The sequence below is a fragment of the Nomascus leucogenys genome, chromosome 6, assembly GCF_006542625.1.
Source record: "Nomascus leucogenys isolate Asia chromosome 6, Asia_NLE_v1, whole genome shotgun sequence".
Classification (NCBI taxonomy): Eukaryota; Metazoa; Chordata; class Mammalia; order Primates; family Hylobatidae; genus Nomascus; species Nomascus leucogenys.
Window position 1 is genome coordinate 12815299 of NC_044386.1, and position 21973 is coordinate 12837271.

The 21973-nt window shown below is 38.0% G+C and overlaps 1 protein-coding gene across 1 annotated transcript in view; it reads right to left on the minus strand.

The window, feature by feature from the left end:
- The window catches only part of DNAH5 (dynein axonemal heavy chain 5), a 234597-nt gene that overhangs the window by 44551 nt on the left and 168073 nt on the right, over positions 1–21973 (minus strand). Inside the window, exons 62-68 of the mRNA XM_030815104.1 lie at positions 19445–19580; positions 18563–18879; positions 17484–17639; positions 16427–16609; positions 2642–2885; positions 1208–1322; positions 521–711 (exon numbers count right to left, since the gene is read on the minus strand). Of these exons, the coding sequence (XP_030670964.1) occupies positions 521–711; positions 1208–1322; positions 2642–2885; positions 16427–16609; positions 17484–17639; positions 18563–18879; positions 19445–19580 (1342 nt within the window). The remainder of the gene's footprint in view (positions 1–520; positions 712–1207; positions 1323–2641; positions 2886–16426; positions 16610–17483; positions 17640–18562; positions 18880–19444; positions 19581–21973) is intronic.

Consider the following 21973-nt stretch of genomic DNA (forward strand, 5'->3'; position numbering starts at 1 on the left):
TCCCTTCTGCTTCAGCCCTCTTCCCCTAAATGTTCCCATGGCCAGCACCTCCTGCTCTTTCAGGTCTTTGCCCACCTACCGATCTCTTAGGAATGCCACCCCATTCAATATCCCATTGAATACCCCACTTAAAGCTTGAAGCTTCTCCCACTTCACATGCCCTGTAACTTCCCATCCCTCTCATCCTGCTCTTTTTTCCATAGGACTTACCATCTTCCCACTCACTATAAAATTCATTTATTATTTTATTATTTTTTTCTGTACCCTCCCTAAATCTATATATGCTTTTCAAGGGTTTTTGTTCATTGACATGCCCCAAACACCTGTTCCATGCCCAGGTATACAGTAGGTCCTCAACAGATACTTATCACTCAAGAAAAGAACAAATAAAATATCTCATCTAAATGCAGTCTTACATAATGCAAGGAAATTGTTATAACCAAAAAGTGTACTGCAAAGGGCTTTCACAATAACTCCTCCATCTGCACCTGTGGGCTATAGTCTCTATTCTTATATTGACCTTTAATAAGAGTGAGAAACTCTTCATGCTTGACTCGGTTCCTCTGGATGTCAATCTTTAGGGTAAGCAACAAGGTGAACAGGAATTTGTGCTCCTCGTACAGCCCTCGGGCAGCATACTTATAAACCTCGTAAGTCATGTGCTCGATGATATTAGCAATCCTCTTGCTTGTAATCGGGCTCTTGACAGACCTGGTGAAGAGAACATTTAAATCAGGCTTATCCCACTGCCCTTTTCAATTGTCTGTAAAAACAATTGTCTTTAATGGAAAATAAGTAACTTTGGAGGAAGAATTCTTATTTTTACACATCAAGAGAAAGCCTCCTAAATCTAAAATAACAAGCATTCTCTCAACACGAAATAACATAACAGAAGCCCGAATGTTGTCTAAATCAATTCTACCTGCAGGGCATCATCACTCACAACGATATCTTGGGAATTTTCTTGTTTAACAGAAACACATGAAGCCAAAGGAATCAAATCAATGGATAAATAGTTGATAGAGTTTTCTCTGGGCATAAAATGGCAAATCAGAATGATTTGTTAACACATTGATAATTACACTGATCTGAGATTTAAAAAAGAAAAAGACTCTTACTAACAATGGAGAAGGAAGTTATAAATGTAATGTCATCATTTTAGTGCACAGATATAGAATTCAGCTTGGCTTCCCGAGTACAGACGTACCTGGCTAAGGAAAGGTCAAATAAGCCCAGAAACTGGTGAAGCGAAGTCTGATACATCTCATTAACCAAGCGCATCTCAGTAATGAGGAAGTAGAGGATGCTGCCCCGTGTAGCCACTGGAAGACAAAGAGCAAGGTTGCATGTGCTACGAGAGAGGAAAATAAACGATCCATGCAAAGAGATCAGCCTAAACTCTAAATGAAAACGACAACTTTTACTTTTATATCTTATCAGTGGCTGCCTACCAGATACGGGATACAAAGCGATACTCATTTATTAATATATTTATTTATTATTTACAACATTTTGTAAGTAATCAACTATTTGTATTTATTAAATGGTACTTCTCATTTTAGAATCTCTAGACCCCTCGTAAAAATATTTTACTATTTTTACTGCAGGTAGAAAAGGCAAGAAAAGAAATTTCAAAGGTTGTGTGTTTAACACCCAGCAAGCGAGGTAGCCATTAGGGACCTCATCCTTCAGTTCCAGGGAGAAGCCATGCCTAACCAGGGCTTCAAGTCTGCAAAACAAGCTATTGCAAAGACGATGCTTCTGCCTCTCTAACAATAAATGACATTTTAATTATTATTATTATTATTTTTTGATACGGAGTTTCGCTCTTGTCCCCCAGGCTGGAGTGCAGTGGCGTGATCTCGGCTCACTGCAACCTCCGTCTCCTGGGTTCAAGAGATTCTCCTGCCTCAGCCTCCTGAGTAGCCGAGATTACAGGCACGCACCACCATGCCTGGCTAATTTTTTTTTCTCTTGTATTTTTAGTAGAGACAGAGTTTCACCATGTTATCCAGGCTGGTCTCACCATGTTGACCAGGTTTGTCTCAAACTCCTGACCTCAGGTGATCTGCTCACCTCGGCCTCCCAAAGTGCTGGGATTACAGGCGTGAGCAACTGCGCCTGGCCGATTATTTGTTAAGAGGAATAATAAAATACTAAAAGATAGCCAATCCAACTGAATTATTTAGCAGGTTTCTCTTGTACAAGGCCAATTTGCAAACTGGTGGCTGAGGATAAAAAATCTCCCAAGAGACCACAGAACTACCTTCCTAATACAAAAACTATACACAAAATACCAACATAGTGTTACCAAACGATAAATAACTGGTGCAGTAATTCCTCAGATTTCACTAATTTGTAGTCATCAGATTTTTTAAAATTCTCCTTCTTTACTTTCTAACATCAAAATAAATTCATGAGAACCTTAAAGGATTTACCAACTAACATGAATGACAAGTACCCAGAAAATTTATACCATTATAAAAAATTTTTGACCTCCATTTTAAGGAGTATTTCCCACAAAACACCACCACTTTGCATAATCATTTGTACAACTCCCTCACATCCTTCCATTTCTCTAATTCTCATTCCTCTCTCATTTCATTTTTCTGTGACATTTGTCTTTCATTACCAAACTCACCAGGTCTGTATTCCTCCCGGGCTGAGTTAATTTGAACTTCTGTCTCAGCAGAAATTTCTAGCTTCTGTGTCACCTCCTCGGCTGTCCTTTTTGTGTTACTCAGCACGACAACGAGACTCTCATCTTCTACCAGGGACCCCTGGGTACTTGTCAGGCGGTAAAGCAAGTTGTCTTCTAGTTCCTTCATCCTTCTTTTGTTTGCAGTTACATCTTCCATCAGATGAGTTCTTTCTTTCTCCAATTCCTATTAATTTGCATAAATATATTTTCTACCTCAATTAACAACTCTTGTTGAGTATTCCTTAAGACGTTAACCTACATGGCTGCTATGAAGCTCCCGTACTGTATTTATCATAATCAACTGCAGGAAATATGGACATCAAAAAAGAAGGGCCAGGCCCAGTGGCTCACATCTGTAATCCCAGCACTTTGGGAGGCAGAGGCGGGTGGATCATTTGAAGTCGAAAGTTTGAGACCAGCCTGGCCAACATGGTAAAACCCCGTCTCTACTAAAATACAAAAAAAAAAATAGCTGGGCAGAGTGGCGCATACCTGTAGTCCCAGCACTTTAGGAGGCGGAGGCGGGTGGATCATTTGAGGTCAGGAGTTTAAGACCAGCCTGGCCAACATGGTGAAACCCTGTCTCTACTAAAATACAAAAAAAATTATCTGGGCATGGTGGATCATGCCTGTAGTCCCAGCTGCTTGTGAAGCTGAAGCAGGAGAATCCCTTGAGCCAGGGAGGCGGAGGTTGCAGTGAGCTGAGATCACGCAACTGCACTCCAGCCTGGATGACAGAGTGAGACTCTATCTAACATAAAATAAAATAAAAAATAAAATGTTAAAAAAAAAGGAGGAGGAGAAGTAACAGAGGAAGGAAGAACAGGCGCCAAGCAACATGAAACCTGCAAAAAATACTACCAGCATCCTTTTAATTACCCATTTATTTTCTAAAATCAAATCAGTTTCAAGTGATTGCTCTGATTATATTTAATATTATACATACAATCTTCTTGTGAAGGGGAAATATATTTGAAGACAGAGATATATATATATCTCTGATTAAATAGGTTTACTTCTGTCTACTTTCTTAAGAGAGTTCCATTATTGTTTAAATGTGGTTATTTCAAACTTGCTAACTGAAAAAGTATCCAAGTCTGTGAAAAACTACTCTCCGAAATCTTAGGCAAGCAACCTGAGCTGCAACTGTGAACACGTTTAAACTGAAAAGTCTTCTTGGCCTGCTGTTCTCTCCAAGAGTAGAAAAGTTTTGCATCTTTTCTGAGGGAGCTTTGTAGACAGCTGGAAGAGTGAGGCCTTGGAAGACTATTATCCTTATTGGCCATTTCTTCCTCTGGCAGTTTGGAGAGGGAGAGATAGAGGAAGAGAAGGAAAGAAAAGATGGAGCTGGTGGCAAGGGTGGGAGAAGGAGAAATACGTGTGACACTGAGCAAGCCACAGGAAGAGGAAGCTCAGAGGCAGGGAGACAAAAGAGAAATATGCTTCTGGCACCAAGTCAAACTGTACATGGATATCAACTTGCTATATGAGAGACTCTATCGGTGACGCTAAAGAATCAAAAATGGAAAAAACAATAAAATGATATTTACAAATTTAAAATGAAACTTATGTATTAGAGAGTTTATTTGAAGAGCTTCCGGGATATGGAGTCCATTGACAATTTACCTACGTTTAACTGCATTTATAATGTACAATTCATTATAGGTAAAATGCAGGGAAACTAGGGTTAAGTGCAGGTGACAAACAGCAAAATCACAGGACCTTTACCTGTGATTTTGACAGTGTGTTTGACAGTTCTGATTGGACTCACGGCAGCTACCTGAACGTATGGTACCAAGCTCACATCTCTAGACCAGCTTCAGAAATGTACATTCTCAATTGGGTACTCTGGATATGACTCAGTAGGTGATATGGTTTGGCTCTGTGACCCCACACAAATCTCACCTTGAATTGTAATCCCCATAATCCCCATGTGTCAAGGGTGGCACCAGGTAAAGGTAATGGGGTCATGAGGGCAGTTTCCACCATGAGGTTCTCATAACAGTGAGTGAATTCTCACAAGATCCGATGGTTTTATCAGCGTCTGGCACTTCCCCTGCTTGCACTCACTCTGTCTTGCCACCCTGTGAAGAAGGTGCCTGCTTCTCCTTTGCCTTCCGCCATGACTCTAAGTTTCCTGAGGCCTCCCCTGCCATGCAGAACTGTGAGTCAATTAAACCTCTTTCCTTTATAAATTACCCAGTCTCGGGTATTTCTTCATAGCAGTGAGAGAATGGACTAATACAGTAGGTTTTATAGATTCTACTCCCTATTGAGAAAGCCAGAAATCTAAAGTGACGCAGTGATGAATCATATGAAACCATATAAGACATAATGGACTACTCACTGATTACATGATTAATTACACAATTTACCTTTGTTATGATCCAGTATGCGCACAGACATGGAGGGAAAGGAGAGGCCAGACCTAGCCCAAACCGTCACTGTTAACCATTACGCAAGTTCTTCCCTTTAGTGGCTCTTATAATTATTCATTTTTAGTACTTAGTTTATGCTTACGAGAAACTTATCCCCATACTACTCCATGAATTACATTTTGTTTTAAACACTATCGCTATGCTGATAACTCCCAAGTTTATATCTCAGCTTCAGATCATACCTCCTTTCAACATCTCTACTTGGACATCTAAGAGACTTCTACTTAGCACCATCAGCAAAACTAAACGTCTGATCCTCCCTTCAAACCCGCTCCACCTCAGCCTTCCACAGCCCAGCAAGTGGCAACACTATTCTTCCAGATGCTCTGGCAAAAACTTTTGAACCCTGCTTGGTCACTTTCTTCTCCTCAAATTCAACAACAAATTCATTGGCAAATTCTATCATCTCCACTTCAAAATGAGATTCAGAATCTAATCATTTCTCACTCCCTCCACTATCACCACCCTGGTTTAAACTATCATCGTCACCCCCTCTCTAAATTAGGAGGTCTAAACAGGTCTCCCTACCTCCAGCCTTACCCCCTGGTCTACTCCCAGCCCAGCAGTCAGAATGATGCTACTAAAACATACTTCCTCTCTCAAAACCCTCCAGTGGCCAATCTTTCCACTCAGAGTGAAAGGTAAAGACCTTACCAAGGCCTATAAGGCTCTACCAAGCTGCCCCCTCCTTCATTACTGCTGGGACCTCATTTCCTACTTTTCTCCCCTTTTTCACTTTGCTCCAGCCACATTCGCTATTTCCTACATCAGTGGTTTTCAAATTTCAGTGCATTAGGATCACCTGGAAGGCTTGTGCTGTAGGCCTGGAATAGCATCTGGGAATTTGCACTTCTAATCCCATGTGATGTGATGCTGCTATTCCAGGAAACATGCTTTGAGACTCACTGTCTTAAACACACAAGGAACTCTCTTGCCTCAGGCCCTCTGCATTGGCTGCTGCTCTGTCAGGTCTGTTCTTCTTCCAAATAACTCACTCTCTTCCCTTATTCAAGTCTTCCTCAAATGTCACATTCTCAGTGATCCCCACTGTGACCACCCTCTTTAAAATGCTAGCTCACTAGCTGACTCCCCAGCTCTCCCGCTCACCAATGTCTGTACTTTTTATGGCATTTACCACCTTCTAACATAAATTATTTATATGTTATGCTCCAGGTATAGTTTGGTCTGTTCGTCTATTTTGTTCATTGATAAATTCCCAAATTAGTGAAACAAAGCCTGGTACATAGTAGGCACTCAATTAACACTGCAGATTGAATGATTAAATGTTGCATCTGTTTTCAAATTGATAAACTGAAATACACAGTGAACTGGAAAATCTAGTCTTTGTGCCAGAAATGCAGATGTGGAAATGCTCACTCTCTGAAAACCATGACGTTAAAAATAAAGGAGGTGTTAACAACACTGCATGAAGGCAAACAGCAAAGACCACTGGCCTCTGCTTTATGTTTCAGCCAGTTAATCACCATTGATTGAATGGTTATAGTTGGTAAGACCCCACCAGACTCTCAACTCATGCTCTGAGCACAGTGAATCAGGTCTGGGGACATTCCAGGAAAGGAAGAATTCCCTCTTTAAGCCAAACAAAAGTTCAGGATTTGTGTCAATTCCTAATTCTTTAAGATGTAGCAACTCAAGCAAAACTTGCTCTTATCATCTTTGTTTCCATCTGTTATCTGGTTACATATGAAAGCTCCCTTAGTGGTTATTTCAATTCATTGATTCACTAGATGAGAATTTCAAATTTCGGAAAATGTAGAAATTAGTACAAACAAGTGACATTTAATGGCTGCTATAAAATTCATTTCCATAAGCAGTTATAATAAAAGCCCTCACATTATGGTTGTACTAGGAAATAAAAGTGATAATGAAAATTCAAACAATTTTTATTGCCATATTTATAAATTTCACACACAATCACTATCATTTCTGAGTTCCTAAGGGTGAGCATTTAAAGGTCTTCACCTGAAGACAGGTAAGGGAAGAAAAGTAAAGCAGTAGAAAGAGTGACGGTTTTGACATCAGGAAGACATATGTTTGAATTGTAGCTCTCAAAACCCATCAGCTACATGACATTTGCCATGTTTTAAAACTCTGCAAGCCTCAGTATTTTCATCCACAAAATGTATGTAAAAACTGCTCATAGGATTATGGTGAAGATATCACCAGTAATGCAGCTAAGGTAGTGACTGGATTATGATAACTGCTCAAAATGTCTCTTCCCTTCCATCTTCTCCCTTGATTCATTTCTGGCCAAATTTTCAGAAGCATGACAATGCTTATTGTAAAAATAAGTAGTTTGAAAAATCAAGTTGAAATGTGGCACAAAGTAAATGACAAATGATATTTTGAATTTCACATATTATCATAAAAGTGCATAATAAAGTAGCTGAAAAGGGATAAGAAAGGACAACTTAGAATGCTAAGGACAAATACTTTTGTTTCAACTGGGAATGAGAGCATGGACTATCAAACTCAAAAGCAGAACCAAGTCTTATCAATTCTTGCTGCACAAAAACCTTTACCTTTCTGCCCATTTTTTCAATCACATAACCACTGCCCTACTTGAGAATTTACTTGTCATTCATGGACTACTTTAACAAAACTGGTCTTCCTGCTGACCCTTTTCCACTCATAGTCACTCAAGAGATCTCCCTTACCTATTTTGAAAGGTCCAAAATTCTCAATATAGTTGGCAAAACCTGTCACAATCTACTTTTCTAATCTTATTTCTCTTGAGAACTATGAATTTGGGTTAAAGTCATGCCTCCATGTTGCTTATGAAACAAATATTAATAAAATAAACATAGTAATGATGTATACAATGAGTGGCAAACCATTCAATCCTTGATAAAAAAAAATAGTAACTAAAAAGATTGAACATTATTGAGATGGCTGTAGTCAATTTAATATCACTGTTAACAAATTTGTTGATTAAAGTAATTGCCTATATTCCCAAAGGATTAAAATAAAGTTAAGAAGTACATTTCCCCAAAGTTTGAAATGGATGAAAATAAAATATACTAAATAAATAGTATAAAGTACTATTTGGAATCCCAAAAGCAATCTGTATATTAAATAGAAACAAGTGGCCAAATACTTGGGCACTAGAAAGTTACTGGCAAAAGAAAGATTATCTGAGAAAAAAAAAATAGAAAAATTGTTGCTTTGTTTTAGTTCAAGGTTAAAAGATTGAAAACCTACTTAGGGTTATGGTTATAGGCATATTTTCATTTATATGGCTGATTTAAACATTTGTATTAAACAATTGCTTTCATTCCACCAATTCATAAGAAGATAAGACACTTTCAGATTAATATGATGACACAAAATTAATCAAAATAATTTTATCCGTAAGTCTCTTTCCTACCAAAGGGATTATCTCTTAGCAGGCAGATAGATATATTGATAGATAGGTAGATAGATAGACAGATAGATAGATAGATAGATAGATAGATAGATAATAGATAGATAGACAGATAGATAAAAGAGTAAAGATTTGTGCTAAGTGTTCTACATAAATTCTAAGGCTACAATGTAAAATTCTTATATAAACTGTAATATATTCCAAAGGGAATTTTAAAAGTAAGAAATAGATCAAAGATCTAAAAGTAAGACCTGAAACTATAAAACTACTAGAAGAAAACACAAAGGAAATGCTTCAGAACACTGGTCTGGGAAAAGAGTCTATGAATAACACCTCAAAGCACAGGCAACAAAAGCCAAAATAAACAAATGGGGTTATATCAAAAAGTTTCTGCACAGCAAAGGAAACAATCAACAGAGTGAAAAGATAACTTACAAAATGGAAGCAAATAGTTACAAACTATTTATCTAAGAGGGGATTAATATCCAGAACATACAAGGAACTCAAACATCTCAACAGAAAAAAAAAATTGATTAAAAAATAGGCAAATTATCTGAACAGACATGTCTCAAAAGACATAAAAATGGCCAAGAAATATATGAAAAAATTCTCAACATCATTAATGGTCGGAGAAATGCAAATCAGAACCAAAATGACGTATCATCTCACCCCAGCTGGGTTGGCTATTATCAAAAAGTCAAAAAATAACAAATGCTGGTGAGGATGCAGAGAAAAGGGAACTGTTAAACATTGTATGTGGGAATGTAAGCTAGTACAACCACTTTTTGAGGAACAGTATGGAAGTTCCTCAAAAAACTACACACATGGATACACACACTGAAACACACAGAACTACCACATGATCCATCAATCCCACTACTGGGCATTTACTCAAAGGAAAGGAAATCAGTGTATCAAAGACATGTCTGCATCCCCATGTTTACTGCAGCACTATCCACAATTGACAAGATATGGAATTAACCTAGGTGCCCAACAACAGATGAATGGATGAAGAAAATGTGGCATACATACACAATGGAATACTACTCAGCAATAAAAAAGAATAAAATCCTGTCATTCACAGCACCGTGGATGGAACTGGAGGTCATTATGCTAAGTGAAATAAGCTAGGAACAGAAAGCAAAACACTACATATTCTCACTCACATATGAAAGCTAAAAAACATGTTGATCTCACAGAAGTGAAAAGTAGAACAGAGGATACTAGAGGCTAGGAAGGGTGGGGGAAAGGGTGAGAGAGGGAGAGATCTGTTAAGATACAAAATTACAGCTAGATAGGACAAATAAGTTATAGTGTTTTATAGCATTATAGGATGACTGTACTTAATGATTATATTATATAATTACAAATAGTTCGAAGGAGAATACTGAATGTTCCCAACATAGAGAAATGATCAACGTTTGAGATGATGGATGTGCTAATTACCCCAATCTGATCACTATACATTATATTATGGAAATATCACTATGTACCCCATAAACATGTACAATTACTATATGTCAATTAAAAATAAAATAAAAATTTACACGTACAGGGTGGTTTGGTAAAATTTCGTGAACATAGCATTTGCTAATTAAATGATTTTTTTACTGTAAGTAGCTTAACAAAGAAGCAAATGAAAACTAAACTTATTTGTGTACTTAAACTGCATTTATAACAAAAGTTTTGAAATCAGTAAAAGACAAATGGCAGCCAGAGTTCTCATTCTTAAAGGTATCACTCAGGCTCCATTACCAAATATTATTTCTCTTTTGTACTTTACACTAGTAATTAAAACAGAAAGATTAAACAAGAGAACTCAGAAACAGATTTCTTTTTCCTCCACCACCAGTGAGCTGGTGATAACGATGTCTGTTTAATGTCCTTCTTAAATTACTTCCCATGTCAGTTTCACCAAGTTCAGGTACTTGCACCTCAAAAGGAAATCACAGACCTGTTTGCTCATCCAGAATTCTGAACAATGATGATCTCTGAGGCCTTGTATTGTGTGACCAGTAGGAGCTGTTGATCAACACTGGCATTTTTCTCCCAATGGAACATAGATTTTTTTTAAGTTTCTATTTTATTCTCTATGATCAAAGTGAGAGTGAGTCTAAGAGATTTGGTTTCTATAAAGGAAGGTTGTTGTAGGCCTACTGGTTTCCTGCCTGTTCAAAATGGTCTAGATATATCACCTTCTGGTAATAACAGCAGAATGTCCAAATCTACTCACAGGTACATCAGATAAACAATTGGATATAGGCTTGATGTGAATTTGAACAGCACATGCATTTAACGTGACTGTCTTAAAGCACACAGAAAATATAAACTCTATTAAAATTCATGCTTCCTTGCATTCATATGCTGTAAGGTTTCCATGTGTTTCTGAAGCAAATAAACCTGAAGGTGTAGCAGATGTACAACTGAGCATTCATGAGACCCGATTATGTGTGATAATAAGGTCCCTCATTGCCTCTGTATCCCTAGGACACAGAACAGCTGATGAATTTTTGGAGTTAAAGATTTGTCTTTCCCTTGCATGATCAATTACTGTTCAGAGCCTCCTTTCACAAGAAGAATCAACAAACCTATGAAGTCATGACTCACCCCCACTGAAGAGATTCAGCCTTTGTTTCAGCCCCACATTCCTCAGATGGTTTCCAACATCAACTTCCTATTCTGTTTGGGATATCCTATCCCTTCCTCTGTGTAATCTTCCTAGCATCAACAGCCCTCCTTAAATCAATAAAATTTCAAATTGATATTTTATATTTATAATCACCCAAGAAGTGAGATTATAGTAAAAGAGACTGCATTGTCACTGAAGTCAAAGGAATAATTTCGACTTTACTTTTTTTTATGATTTCACTTATTTTTTATTTTATTTTCCATTACATTAAAAAATATTGAACCTTAATACAATTAACATAATTACTTCTTTGACTTATAAGACAACATAAAAATAGTACTTTTCATATAACATCAATATTACTGAAAAAACTCAATGAAAATTTAAAATATCTAATTTTTTTAATTCTTAGAACACTTTTACTAAGGAAATGAGTCAAACTTCTCTGTTAAAAAGCCACTGAGAGCAATTCTTTCTGTGTATAATGATGTTTGCAGTTTGGAGAAGCTCTTACTAGGAGAATGCTGTGGAGACAGGATGGGTTGAGACAGCTTCCTGGGAGGAGACCTGTGCTCAGTCTCTAATCATGTTCACCTAGAATCCAGAAGCTTCAGGTTGCTGCTTCTATTAACAGGTGAACTCAAATCTATTTGTTAGGGTACTAAATTTGTGGAATTACAGAAGGCCCTGAGTTTATTATACTTAAGGGTGATATCTGAATGCATGAAAGAGGGAGGACAGGCCAACACACGGTTTGCAACTGTGCACTACAGATCCCTGGGCACCTAGGCTGTTAGTAAGAGGAGTCAGAATTTCCACAGGCCTATGAAGTATTATATCTTGGGTGAATAACTAATATGTATCGTATATTTATGGGGTATTGACTCTTAAACCCTCTTATTTTAAAATTAAGATTTACAACAGGTAGGATATGAAATATGGGAGGCAATTAGTATTAACAGCAAATATTTGATTCAGGTTGAGTTTCTCCCAAGTGAGAGGAAAGACTGGCAGGCAACATGCCCATGACTCTGTTAAGTGAACAGGCTTGATCCACTTTCTTTTATCCTCAGCTCATTTTTTTCTATAAAATATCAATAATTGTCCTTTGAATAAATTTCTTGCAGAAACAACTTTGGAAAGTTTAAAACCATGTACTACCCTTTTTATATATATATATATATATATATATATATATATATATATATATTTTATTATTATTATTATACTTTAAGTTCTAGGGTACATGTGCACGATGTGCAGGTTTGTTACATATGTATACATGTGCCATGTTGGTGTGCTGCACCCATTAACTCGTCATTTAGCATTAGGTATATCTCCTAATGCTGTCCCTCCCCCCTCCCCCCACCCCACAACAGGCCCCGGTGTGTGATGTTCCCCTTCCTGTGTCCATGAGTTCTCATTGTTCAATTCCCACCTATGAGTGAGAACATGCGGTGTTTGGTTTTCTGTCCTTGCGATAGTTTGCTGAGAATGATGGTTTCCAGTTTCATCCATGTCCCTACAAAGGACATGAACTCATCATTTTTTATGGCTGTATAGTATCCCATGGTATATATACGCCACATTTTCTTAATCCAGTCTATCATTGTTGGACATTTGGTTTGGTTCCAAGTCTTTGCTATTGTGAATAGTGCCACAATAAACATACGTGTGAATGTGTCTTTATAGCAGCATGATTTATAATCCTTTGGGTATATACCCAGTAAGAGGATGGCTGGGTCAAATGGTATTTCTAGTTCTAGATCCCTGAGGAATCACCACACTGACTTCCACAATGGTTGAACTAGTTTACAGTCCCACCAACAGTGTAAAAGTGTTCCTATTTCTCCACATCCTCTCCAGCACCTATTGTTTCCTGACTTTTTAATGATCGCCATTCTAACTGGTGTGAGATGGTATATCTCATTGTGGTTTTGATTTGCATTTCTCTGATGGCCAGTGATGATGAGAATTTTTTCATGTGTCTGTTGGCTGCATAAATGTCTTCTTTTGAGAAGTGTCTGTTCATATCCTTCGCCCACTTGTTAATGGGGTTGTTTGTTTTTTTCTTGTAAATCTGTTTGAGTTCTTTGTATATTCTGGATATTAGCCCTTTGTCAGATGAGTAGAATGCAAAAATCTTCTCCCATTCTGTAGGTTGCCTGTTCACTCTGATGGTAGTTTCTTTTGCTGTGTGAAAGCTCTTCAGTTTAACATTTAAATCTTTAATCCATCTTGAATTAATTTTTGTATAAGGTGTAAGGAAGGGATCCAGTTTCAGCTTCTACAAATGGCTAGCCAGTTTTCTCAGCACCATTTATTAAATAGGGAATCCTTTCCCCATTGCTTGTTTTTGTCAGGATCATCAAAGATCAGATAGTTGTAGATGTATGGTATTATTTCTGTGGGCTCTGTTCTGTTCCATTGGTCTGTATGTCTGTTCTGGTACCAGTACCATGCTGTTTTGGTTACTATAGCCTTGTAGTATAGTTTGAAGTCAGGTAGCATGATGCCTCCAGCTTTGTTCTTTTGGCTTAGGATTGTCTTGGCAATGTGGGCTCTTTTTTGGTTCCATGTGAAATTTAAAGTAGTTTTCTCCAATTCTGTGAAGAAAGTCATTGGTAGCTTGATGGGGATGGCATTGACTCTATAAATTACCTTGGGCAGTATGGCCATTTTCACGATATTGATTCTTCCTATCCATGAGCATGGAATGTTATTCCATTTGTTTGTATCCTCTTTTATTTCCTTGAGCAGTGGTTTGTAGTTCTCCTTGAAGAGGTCTTTCACCACCCTTATAAGTTGGATTCCTAGTTATTTTATTCTCTTTGAAGCAATTTTGAATGGAAGTTCACTCATGATTTGGCTCTCTGATTTTCTGTTATTGGTGTATAAGAATGCTTGTGATTTTTGCACATTGATTTTGTATCCTGAGACTTTGCTGAAGTTGCTTATCAGCTTAAAGAGATTTTGGGCTGAGACGATGGGGTTTTCTAGATATACACTCATGTCATTTGCAAACAGGGACAATTTGACTTCCTCTTTTCCTAATTGAATGCCCTTTATTTCTTTCTCCTGCTTGATTGCCCTGGCCAGAACTAATATATCTGTGTTCATAAGGCACAGACATAAGACTCTTTTCAATTCAGTAACTAGACTGTAGGAAATGACCCAAAAGCAGCAGGGATCAACTCAGACCCATTTGCACCACCCAGATTGAGAAGGTCCAGCAGTGTTAGCAGATTCAGGAATATGCTGGGAAGTGAAGAAGCTGCAAAAGTAAAAGCCCCTTAGAACAAGCATACTGCTGAAAATCCATCAAAATTAAGCCCAGCAGCTCACTTCTTCTATCACGAGACCTCATTTTGGGAACAAAATAAATAAAGGTTAGGCGTTATAATGTTGTTCACATTATAAAAGAAAACGAGTGTCTGTTATTATGAAGGAAAAAAATGAGTGTCACATTATTCTGGCTGATCATTTTGTAAGAATTATTTACTGTGAGCCCAGAACAGATTCTGATAATGAGATGATATTAAAGGAGTAATTTTCTCAAGACACTCAATTTTCCTAAGAAGTAGGAAAAAGCCTGGTTCTGCATCCATACTGGCTTTTCAGGGCTGCTCCAAGTGTTTTCAAACGAGCTTAACAAGCTCCTTATTTCATCTTAAACCTCTGCTACAGGAATTAAGGCCCAGTGATGGGTTTATTTTTGTTCTTGTTGTTGTTGTTGCTGTTGTTGTGTTTTGCTGCAATCCAGGTCTGTCAGATCAAATTATTTGTTCCAAGGAGACTGTATTCATTCAGTTAAATATAAGAAAACCAAGGACAAGAATATTATTCAAACTGCCCTCAGGGCCCCTTATCTCCATGAAGCCAAGGCTACAGGTGGAAGGAGACTCTCAAATAGCAGTGACAGAGGTGGCCCAAAAGACCCTCAGGAACTTCCACTTGCTCAAGGTCACATGCTATTGCTCAAGAATTCCAGTCCCGCCTGAAGTAATTATATGACGATGCTAAATTTCCTCCACCACCTCTATTGAGATTTAACTCGGGACTCAAAAACTAAGCAAGTACATATTTTGAAGGCTGTCATTACCACAACAGCAACTCAGTGGCAGGAACCAGAATCAGTATCTGCCATTCTGAGATCACTCAACCATGCGAATTTATGAAGCTGGATTAAATGCTCCTAATGCAGCTTCCAACTTTATGACTCTGTGATTCACGTGCTATAAATTAACAATAATGTTCAGAAAAAGGGAAGGGAGAGAGAAGGGCAGAAAGTAGAGGAGAAAGAGATATGGTAGGGCTCAGAAGGGCAAGCACCGTACAACACACAGAAAAGGTACAGATAAGGGGAGAGACACACCACAAAGACTTTGCTGACTGTATTAACATAAATGATCTTCAGGTCAGCGTAGAAGGTGCCATAAAGTTAACTAAACTCCTCATTACTATTGAACCCAGGAGCAAATCAATAGCAACGTTAAGAGTTTGTGCAGTTTCACCATAACATTCCCATTAAAATCTTCCACATTTCTTTGATGAAGCCTCACATATTCCCTAAAGAAAATGCTCACTCAAAAGAAGGAAGTTTACAAATGTGTGGCCATTTTTCATTGAGCATTAAGATATTCCATAAAACAGAAGTGAAGAAGGCAGACATGGAGTTATGTTTCATTAGCATAGTTAAGTCAGTAGCCTTCAAAAGTTACAGAGTGAAACTCAGGTGGCACAAACTTCTGTCTTCTCACATCAGATCCCATCAGGACATACTACAGGGCTCTCTTAGATGACAAATGAGAACTGACAATGTTGTTTCTTATGAGTACAAAGTTCTAATTTTATATTCTAAAAGCATAATAATGAATCAAATGAAAGAAAAACCTAGACCTGTACTAGAAAACTAGAAGTCAACAGATGAGTAGAATTCATAATAGAACACACTTTTCAGAAAAATCAAGCAATTTAAGAACAGAACAATGATGCTGAAAATGAGACCGATTCCTCGTAGTTTCATCATCAGTCTGTATAAAGGCCATCGATGACATATGCAATTTATGAGACATTTGTGAAACATATGGGTAGATGATTGGTTAATAATTTCCTTTAGGAAAAAAAGAAAACACTTAAGAGATTAATGGAAAAAAACACAGGGAATAAAAGGAGAGAAACTCAGTCCTATTACAATTGTTATCATCTTATTTTTGTCAATGAAATATGACATTAAAGCAATGCAGAATGGGAGGGAGCCACACTTCACTCACCTGCTTCTCTGTGAGAATGACCCTCCCCAGTAACTGATCTTCTAGACCTTTCATGGTGACAGTGAAGTCAATGATGGAGGTACGGGCACTTATCTCAGGGGTGTAGGCTGGGTTAGGCAGTTTGGTGGTAATGTAGAGTCTAAAGCCATCCAACACATCTACTTCCTTGTCACCAACTTTCACCTTTTTTATAAAAAGAAATTTAAAAGTAATAAAAGATATTTCTTACTGTGTCTTTTTTGTATCAGATCAAGTATTATTTTAAATAATTACATAATTGGAGATCATTTGTATACTAAAAAAGAAATGGTCATGAGGCATCTGCACAGCTTCAGACAACTAGGATGAAAGAAAGGAAGCAAAGAAGGATGGGAGGAAGAAACACATATATATATACACACATATATATAATGGACTGAATATAGAATTTAACACTAAAATTGTTGAGATCACATTGCAGGAGTGAGATGGATCCCTTACCCAAAATTCAGTTCAGAGGTTGAGACTGATGATGCCACACACGCACCGAAAGAGTATAAAAAGGTTTATTACTCACATGATGAGATTTTGGGAGAGATCAGAGCAGGTTCCCAAACAGGTCCCAAAAACTGGCTTGAGAGAGCAGGGAGGGGCAGCTGCTCTAGGGCTTTATGGTGTTTAGGGGGTAGAGCTGGGGTGAGGGTTCCCAAACATAGGTGTGGACAGGGGATTGCATGGTTTGAATTTTCAACCTGTGCCAAAGCAGGAGGCACCCAAGTTTTATCAACTTGCCCAGATGTGGGTGGGGCAGAAGGGGAGAGGGGCATGGAGAGGCTTCAAAGCTGTCAGCATCAAATGCAGTCAGACCCTTTTCACATTACAAAAGTGAAGTCAATATTCCTAAAAGGCTTGCTCTTGGATATTTTAATCCAAAGTCAAGAAGTGTAGAAGAGAAAAACAAACCTTTCCCATGGACTCAGATTTAAGTTGTTGCCTATTGAGAGAATTCTATCTGTGTCACATTGACCTGGCCTCATGGTAATTGTCCTGCACATTGTCATCCATAGGTTTAACCTACCTTAAAGATAGACCCAGTTTTAATGAAGTTTCTTTCCAAAACATTATCTAGTGCTGGATCTAGTTCCTCTCCAACATCTTCAATAAGCAAAGGCCTTCCAAGAGAAAGGCTGTCTTCCAGGTGGTTTCTGAAGTACTTGTGATTTAAAGACGTGATCTAGGAACAGGATCACAAGGTTGCTATTGACAGACATTACCATGAAGCAATGTACAGGGATAACTGTTTTCAAATGAAGCCTAAAGCATTCTAATTGAGCATCCAAAATGTTCCAAAATACAAAACTTGTTGAGAGCCCACATGATGCCACAGTGGAAAATTCCACACCTGACCACTGTGCTTTCTGATGGTTGAATGTACACAAACTTTGTTTCATGCATAAAATTGTTCAAAATATTGTATAAAATTACCTTCAAGTATATGAATAAGGTGTGTATGAAACATAAATGAATTTTGTGTTCTGACTTCGGTCCCATCCTCAAGTTATCTCATTATGTACATGCAAATATTCCAAAATCTAAAATCTGAAACACTTCGGATCCCAAGTATTTAGGATAAGGGGCATTCAACTTTTATAGAGATTTTTAGAGATTCTTGGCTTTGAAACCTACACTTGGTGAAATTGTAAAGAAGTTTAGCTGTTTCCATTGTTGTTTAGCAAACCATCATTTTGTTTTATTGGGAAGCATGTAAAGGCTCTGTGTGGGAACAATGTTTTTTCTTCACCACTACCACTTTTGTGACAAATAATAATGTAATAATTAGGAAGTATTCATGCAAAGTGCTGCACACTTTGTGTGATACAGCTCTGCCATTCTCTACTTATCAAAGACAGCCCTGGACCCTGACAAAATAGTCTGAAACCATTGAAAGACGGCATTGGTAGAGATCAACACAAATGCAAATAATGAAAGTTTTAGAAAATATCTTTATATTAGATTTAAGCTTGCATCTGCTACTGCTCTACCTAGGATTACAAAAACATCTCTAGTGTTTTCAAATATTTCTTTACTCTTGGATTTTTGTTTATCTGAGGCAATAAAACATAACTGGTAACATAAACATACTAAAACACAAATTACCTGGAGTTCATTTCGGCTTTCTTTATTTTTAATCCAGATCTTGCCTTGAGTCTGTGGATCAATTAACAAAGGGTAACGAGATGCCTTCGTGACAATAATTCCATTTTGAATGGACAGGTCATCATTTGGCAGACCTTGGAGGTTCCATTCACTAATAGTAGGAGCATCAATCAACATCTCACTGAGATTTAGGTTCTTTCCAAATGGAATTTTCCGGGCTTTCATTTCTTTCCGCCAGTCATTTAACAGAAGATCACGAAACTCTTGGTTAAATGGACCAGAATAAGATAGAAAAGCTGTAGCCAACAGTACATCCCCTAAAATAGAAAACAAACACCATTGAAATACTTTAGGTTCATCCTTGTAATTGTACAGCATATTAAAAATGAAAAAAAAATAAAAAGACAATAGTTATTTTAAACTAAATTCCACAAATCAAACTGGAAGCACAAGTGGCTGTGCTGGTGAATAAGCAGTAGTCTGGTTTATTAGTCAATAAGGTCCAAGTGGCCTACCAAGTGATACCTACTAGCAGTCAAGCACTGGATTATTTTTGAGTGAAAAGATGACCTCTAAGTTTAAGACAATCAAACCTCATAAGACAGAGCCTTCATTAAATGTGACCTTGATCAATATACCCATGCACTCACAGAATTCTAAAGTGACCTGATAATAAAAGGCATAAAGGTAGTTAACACATCTAATAAGGACAGCATAGATGCCAGAGCAATGTCTCTTTCTCTGAAATGGCTGGAGAAACACACACACACACACACACACACACACACACACACACACACAGAGGAATTTGATTAAAGTATAAGCTTTCAAATTCCCTATCACAGTCAACACATAATCTCATTAATAAAGAAATTTACATACCTACAAGTCTTTTAGTTTGTGCAGCAAACTCTTGGCTTTGCTCTGTCCATCTTTCTTTTTCACCTGCCAAGCCACTGATGAGCGTGGAAGCTGTCTGCATCTTGTGTCTGCATCGCTCTGCGTCTTCAAGCAAGGTCTAACAAAGGTCATAATCACAAGAAAACTTTTACTGAAACAAATATAGCCTCTGGCTCAAAAATATAATTGTAGAACACGCCATATTATCTGCCTTCCTGAGACATGTGAGCCATTACTTCACAAGAAGCATGAGATTCTATTTCCATGTGTCCGTCAGCCCAGTCCTCTCTCCTTTGCCCTGTCCTCTCTCTTATTCCCTGCCCATGGAACTTGGCTGGATAGAGTTTCACTCTTGTTACCCAGGCTGCAGTGCAACGGCATGACCTCAGCTCACTGCAACCTCTGCCTCCCAGGTTCAAGTGATTCTCCTGCCTCAGCCTCCCAAGTAGCTGGGATTACAGGCATACGCCACCACACCTCGCTAATTTTGTTATTTTTAGTAGAGATGGGGTTTCTCCTTGTTGGTCAGGCTGGTCTCAAGCTCTCTTAACCTCAGGTGATCCGCCCACCTCAGCCTCCCAAAGTGCTGGGATTACAGGCATGAGCCACTGCACCTGACCAGTGCTTAGTTCTTAAAAACGAATGGCTCCAGTGGCTCATGCCTGTAATCTCAGCACTTTGGGAGGCTGCGAGGTGGGTGGATCACTTGATGTCAGGAGTTCAAGAACAGCCTGACTAACATGGTGAAACCCCATCTCTACTAAAAATACAAAAATTATCCGGGCGTGGTGGCAGGTGCCTGTAATCCCAGCTACTTCGGAGGCTAAGGCAGGAGAATCACTTGAATCCGGGAGGTGGAGATTGCAGTGAGCCAAGATCGTGCCGCTCAAATCTGCTCAAAAAAACACAAAAAGCAAAAAACAAATGGCTCTGTTTCTTAGTGTTTAAGCAACAATTGCTTATTCTACTTGTAAAAATCTAAACTTATGAAATAAAATGGGTATGGACAAAGGTTTAGCTACATGACAAGTCACTGGGTGTTCAAATGTATATACACATGCTAAATGTCTAACAATAGAGGATTATTTAAATAAATTATAGTGTATCCATGAATAAGAATACTCTGAAGCCATAAAAAAACCTATAAAAATTTTTATGACCAAGAAAGAAGACCACAATATATTGTTAAAAAATCAATTTATAAAATGGCATTCCTAAATTATCAGTTATGTTGAGTTTAAAATGCATGTGAAAGGCATATATTATGATATGAATAATAACAGAATATGATTAATGTTCATCTCCAGGGTTACCTGTATTTTCTATAGAGACATGAATTGCTTTTTTTGTAATAATAACACATTACAGTGTTTTTCAAAAGCAAGATATTTATTCCACTTTGTCCTAATCTATTTTCTTCCTCTAGAGTTAAGGCAAAAAAACTAAGTCCATCGGAGAGGCACATCCCCTAACTACGGCCACTCACATCTATTTGTTTCCCTCAAGAGGGAAGGTGCCAGCTGGGAAAGACGATCCCACATTGTTTATTAGAAAAAAAAAAACTTTTTATTTGTAAGATACTTTTAATATTGATTTGCTTTCCCTAAATTCTGCAATCCCAATTCCATCAGCCAAATCAGAAAATGACCAGTCCTCTCCCTTTCTGGCTTTTGTTTTCTGGAAGCCCAGGTTTCTTTGGGGGGTTACAGTTTGGGAGAAGAAAAAGGAGTAAATGTTGAGAATGCAAGAGAAAGAAAGCTGTAAGTTCCGTGTGTTCCCCCCAGCCTGTTGAGGGGAGCACACGGGATATACTGGGTTCCCCGAGTAGTACTCCCATCCTCGGGCCCACTCTCTGATAGGTCCCAGAGAGGTGACTAGCTCTCCAGCAGGCCTAGGCAAGCTGAACCCTAGGCAAAGGCACTGGATTCTGCATAGGGCGTAGCCAGGACACACTCTCCTTCAATGGGCCATGCAGGCCTGGGCCATGGTGAACTGCAGTTTGGAACCCTTCTCCTGCCTTCTGGGAGGCCCACAACCCCCCGGACTTTCATGGAGTCCTATGGAGGGAGAAGAGCAACAGAAATGACTGAAGATCAAGTTCAGAAGTTGGTTCTAGGCATGCCCAGATTTTTTTTTTTAATAAGGAATTTGACATTTGTTGAAATTCAAGTTTTAGATTTAGAGCCATAATGTTAAACAGTCCTTCTGTGGTCCCATGATTATTTATCTAACAAATAGCAGATACTCAAAAACAATAAAGCTTGCTGAATGAATTAAGGTAAAAATGTTAAAATGTACACATAATAAAATGAGAAGGTAAAGTATTTTCACTGTGTTCAGTAGAGCTTCCTGACACAAATGAGCATTCAAAATCGTAGAAATTAACACTCCTTCCAAAGTAGATTCTTTCAAACTGCCATAATGTTTTCCATACATAAGTGAATTTTATGAGACATAAGTATATAAACCCACATAAGTGCTACTTCTTTTTTATAATTTCATTTTCATTTT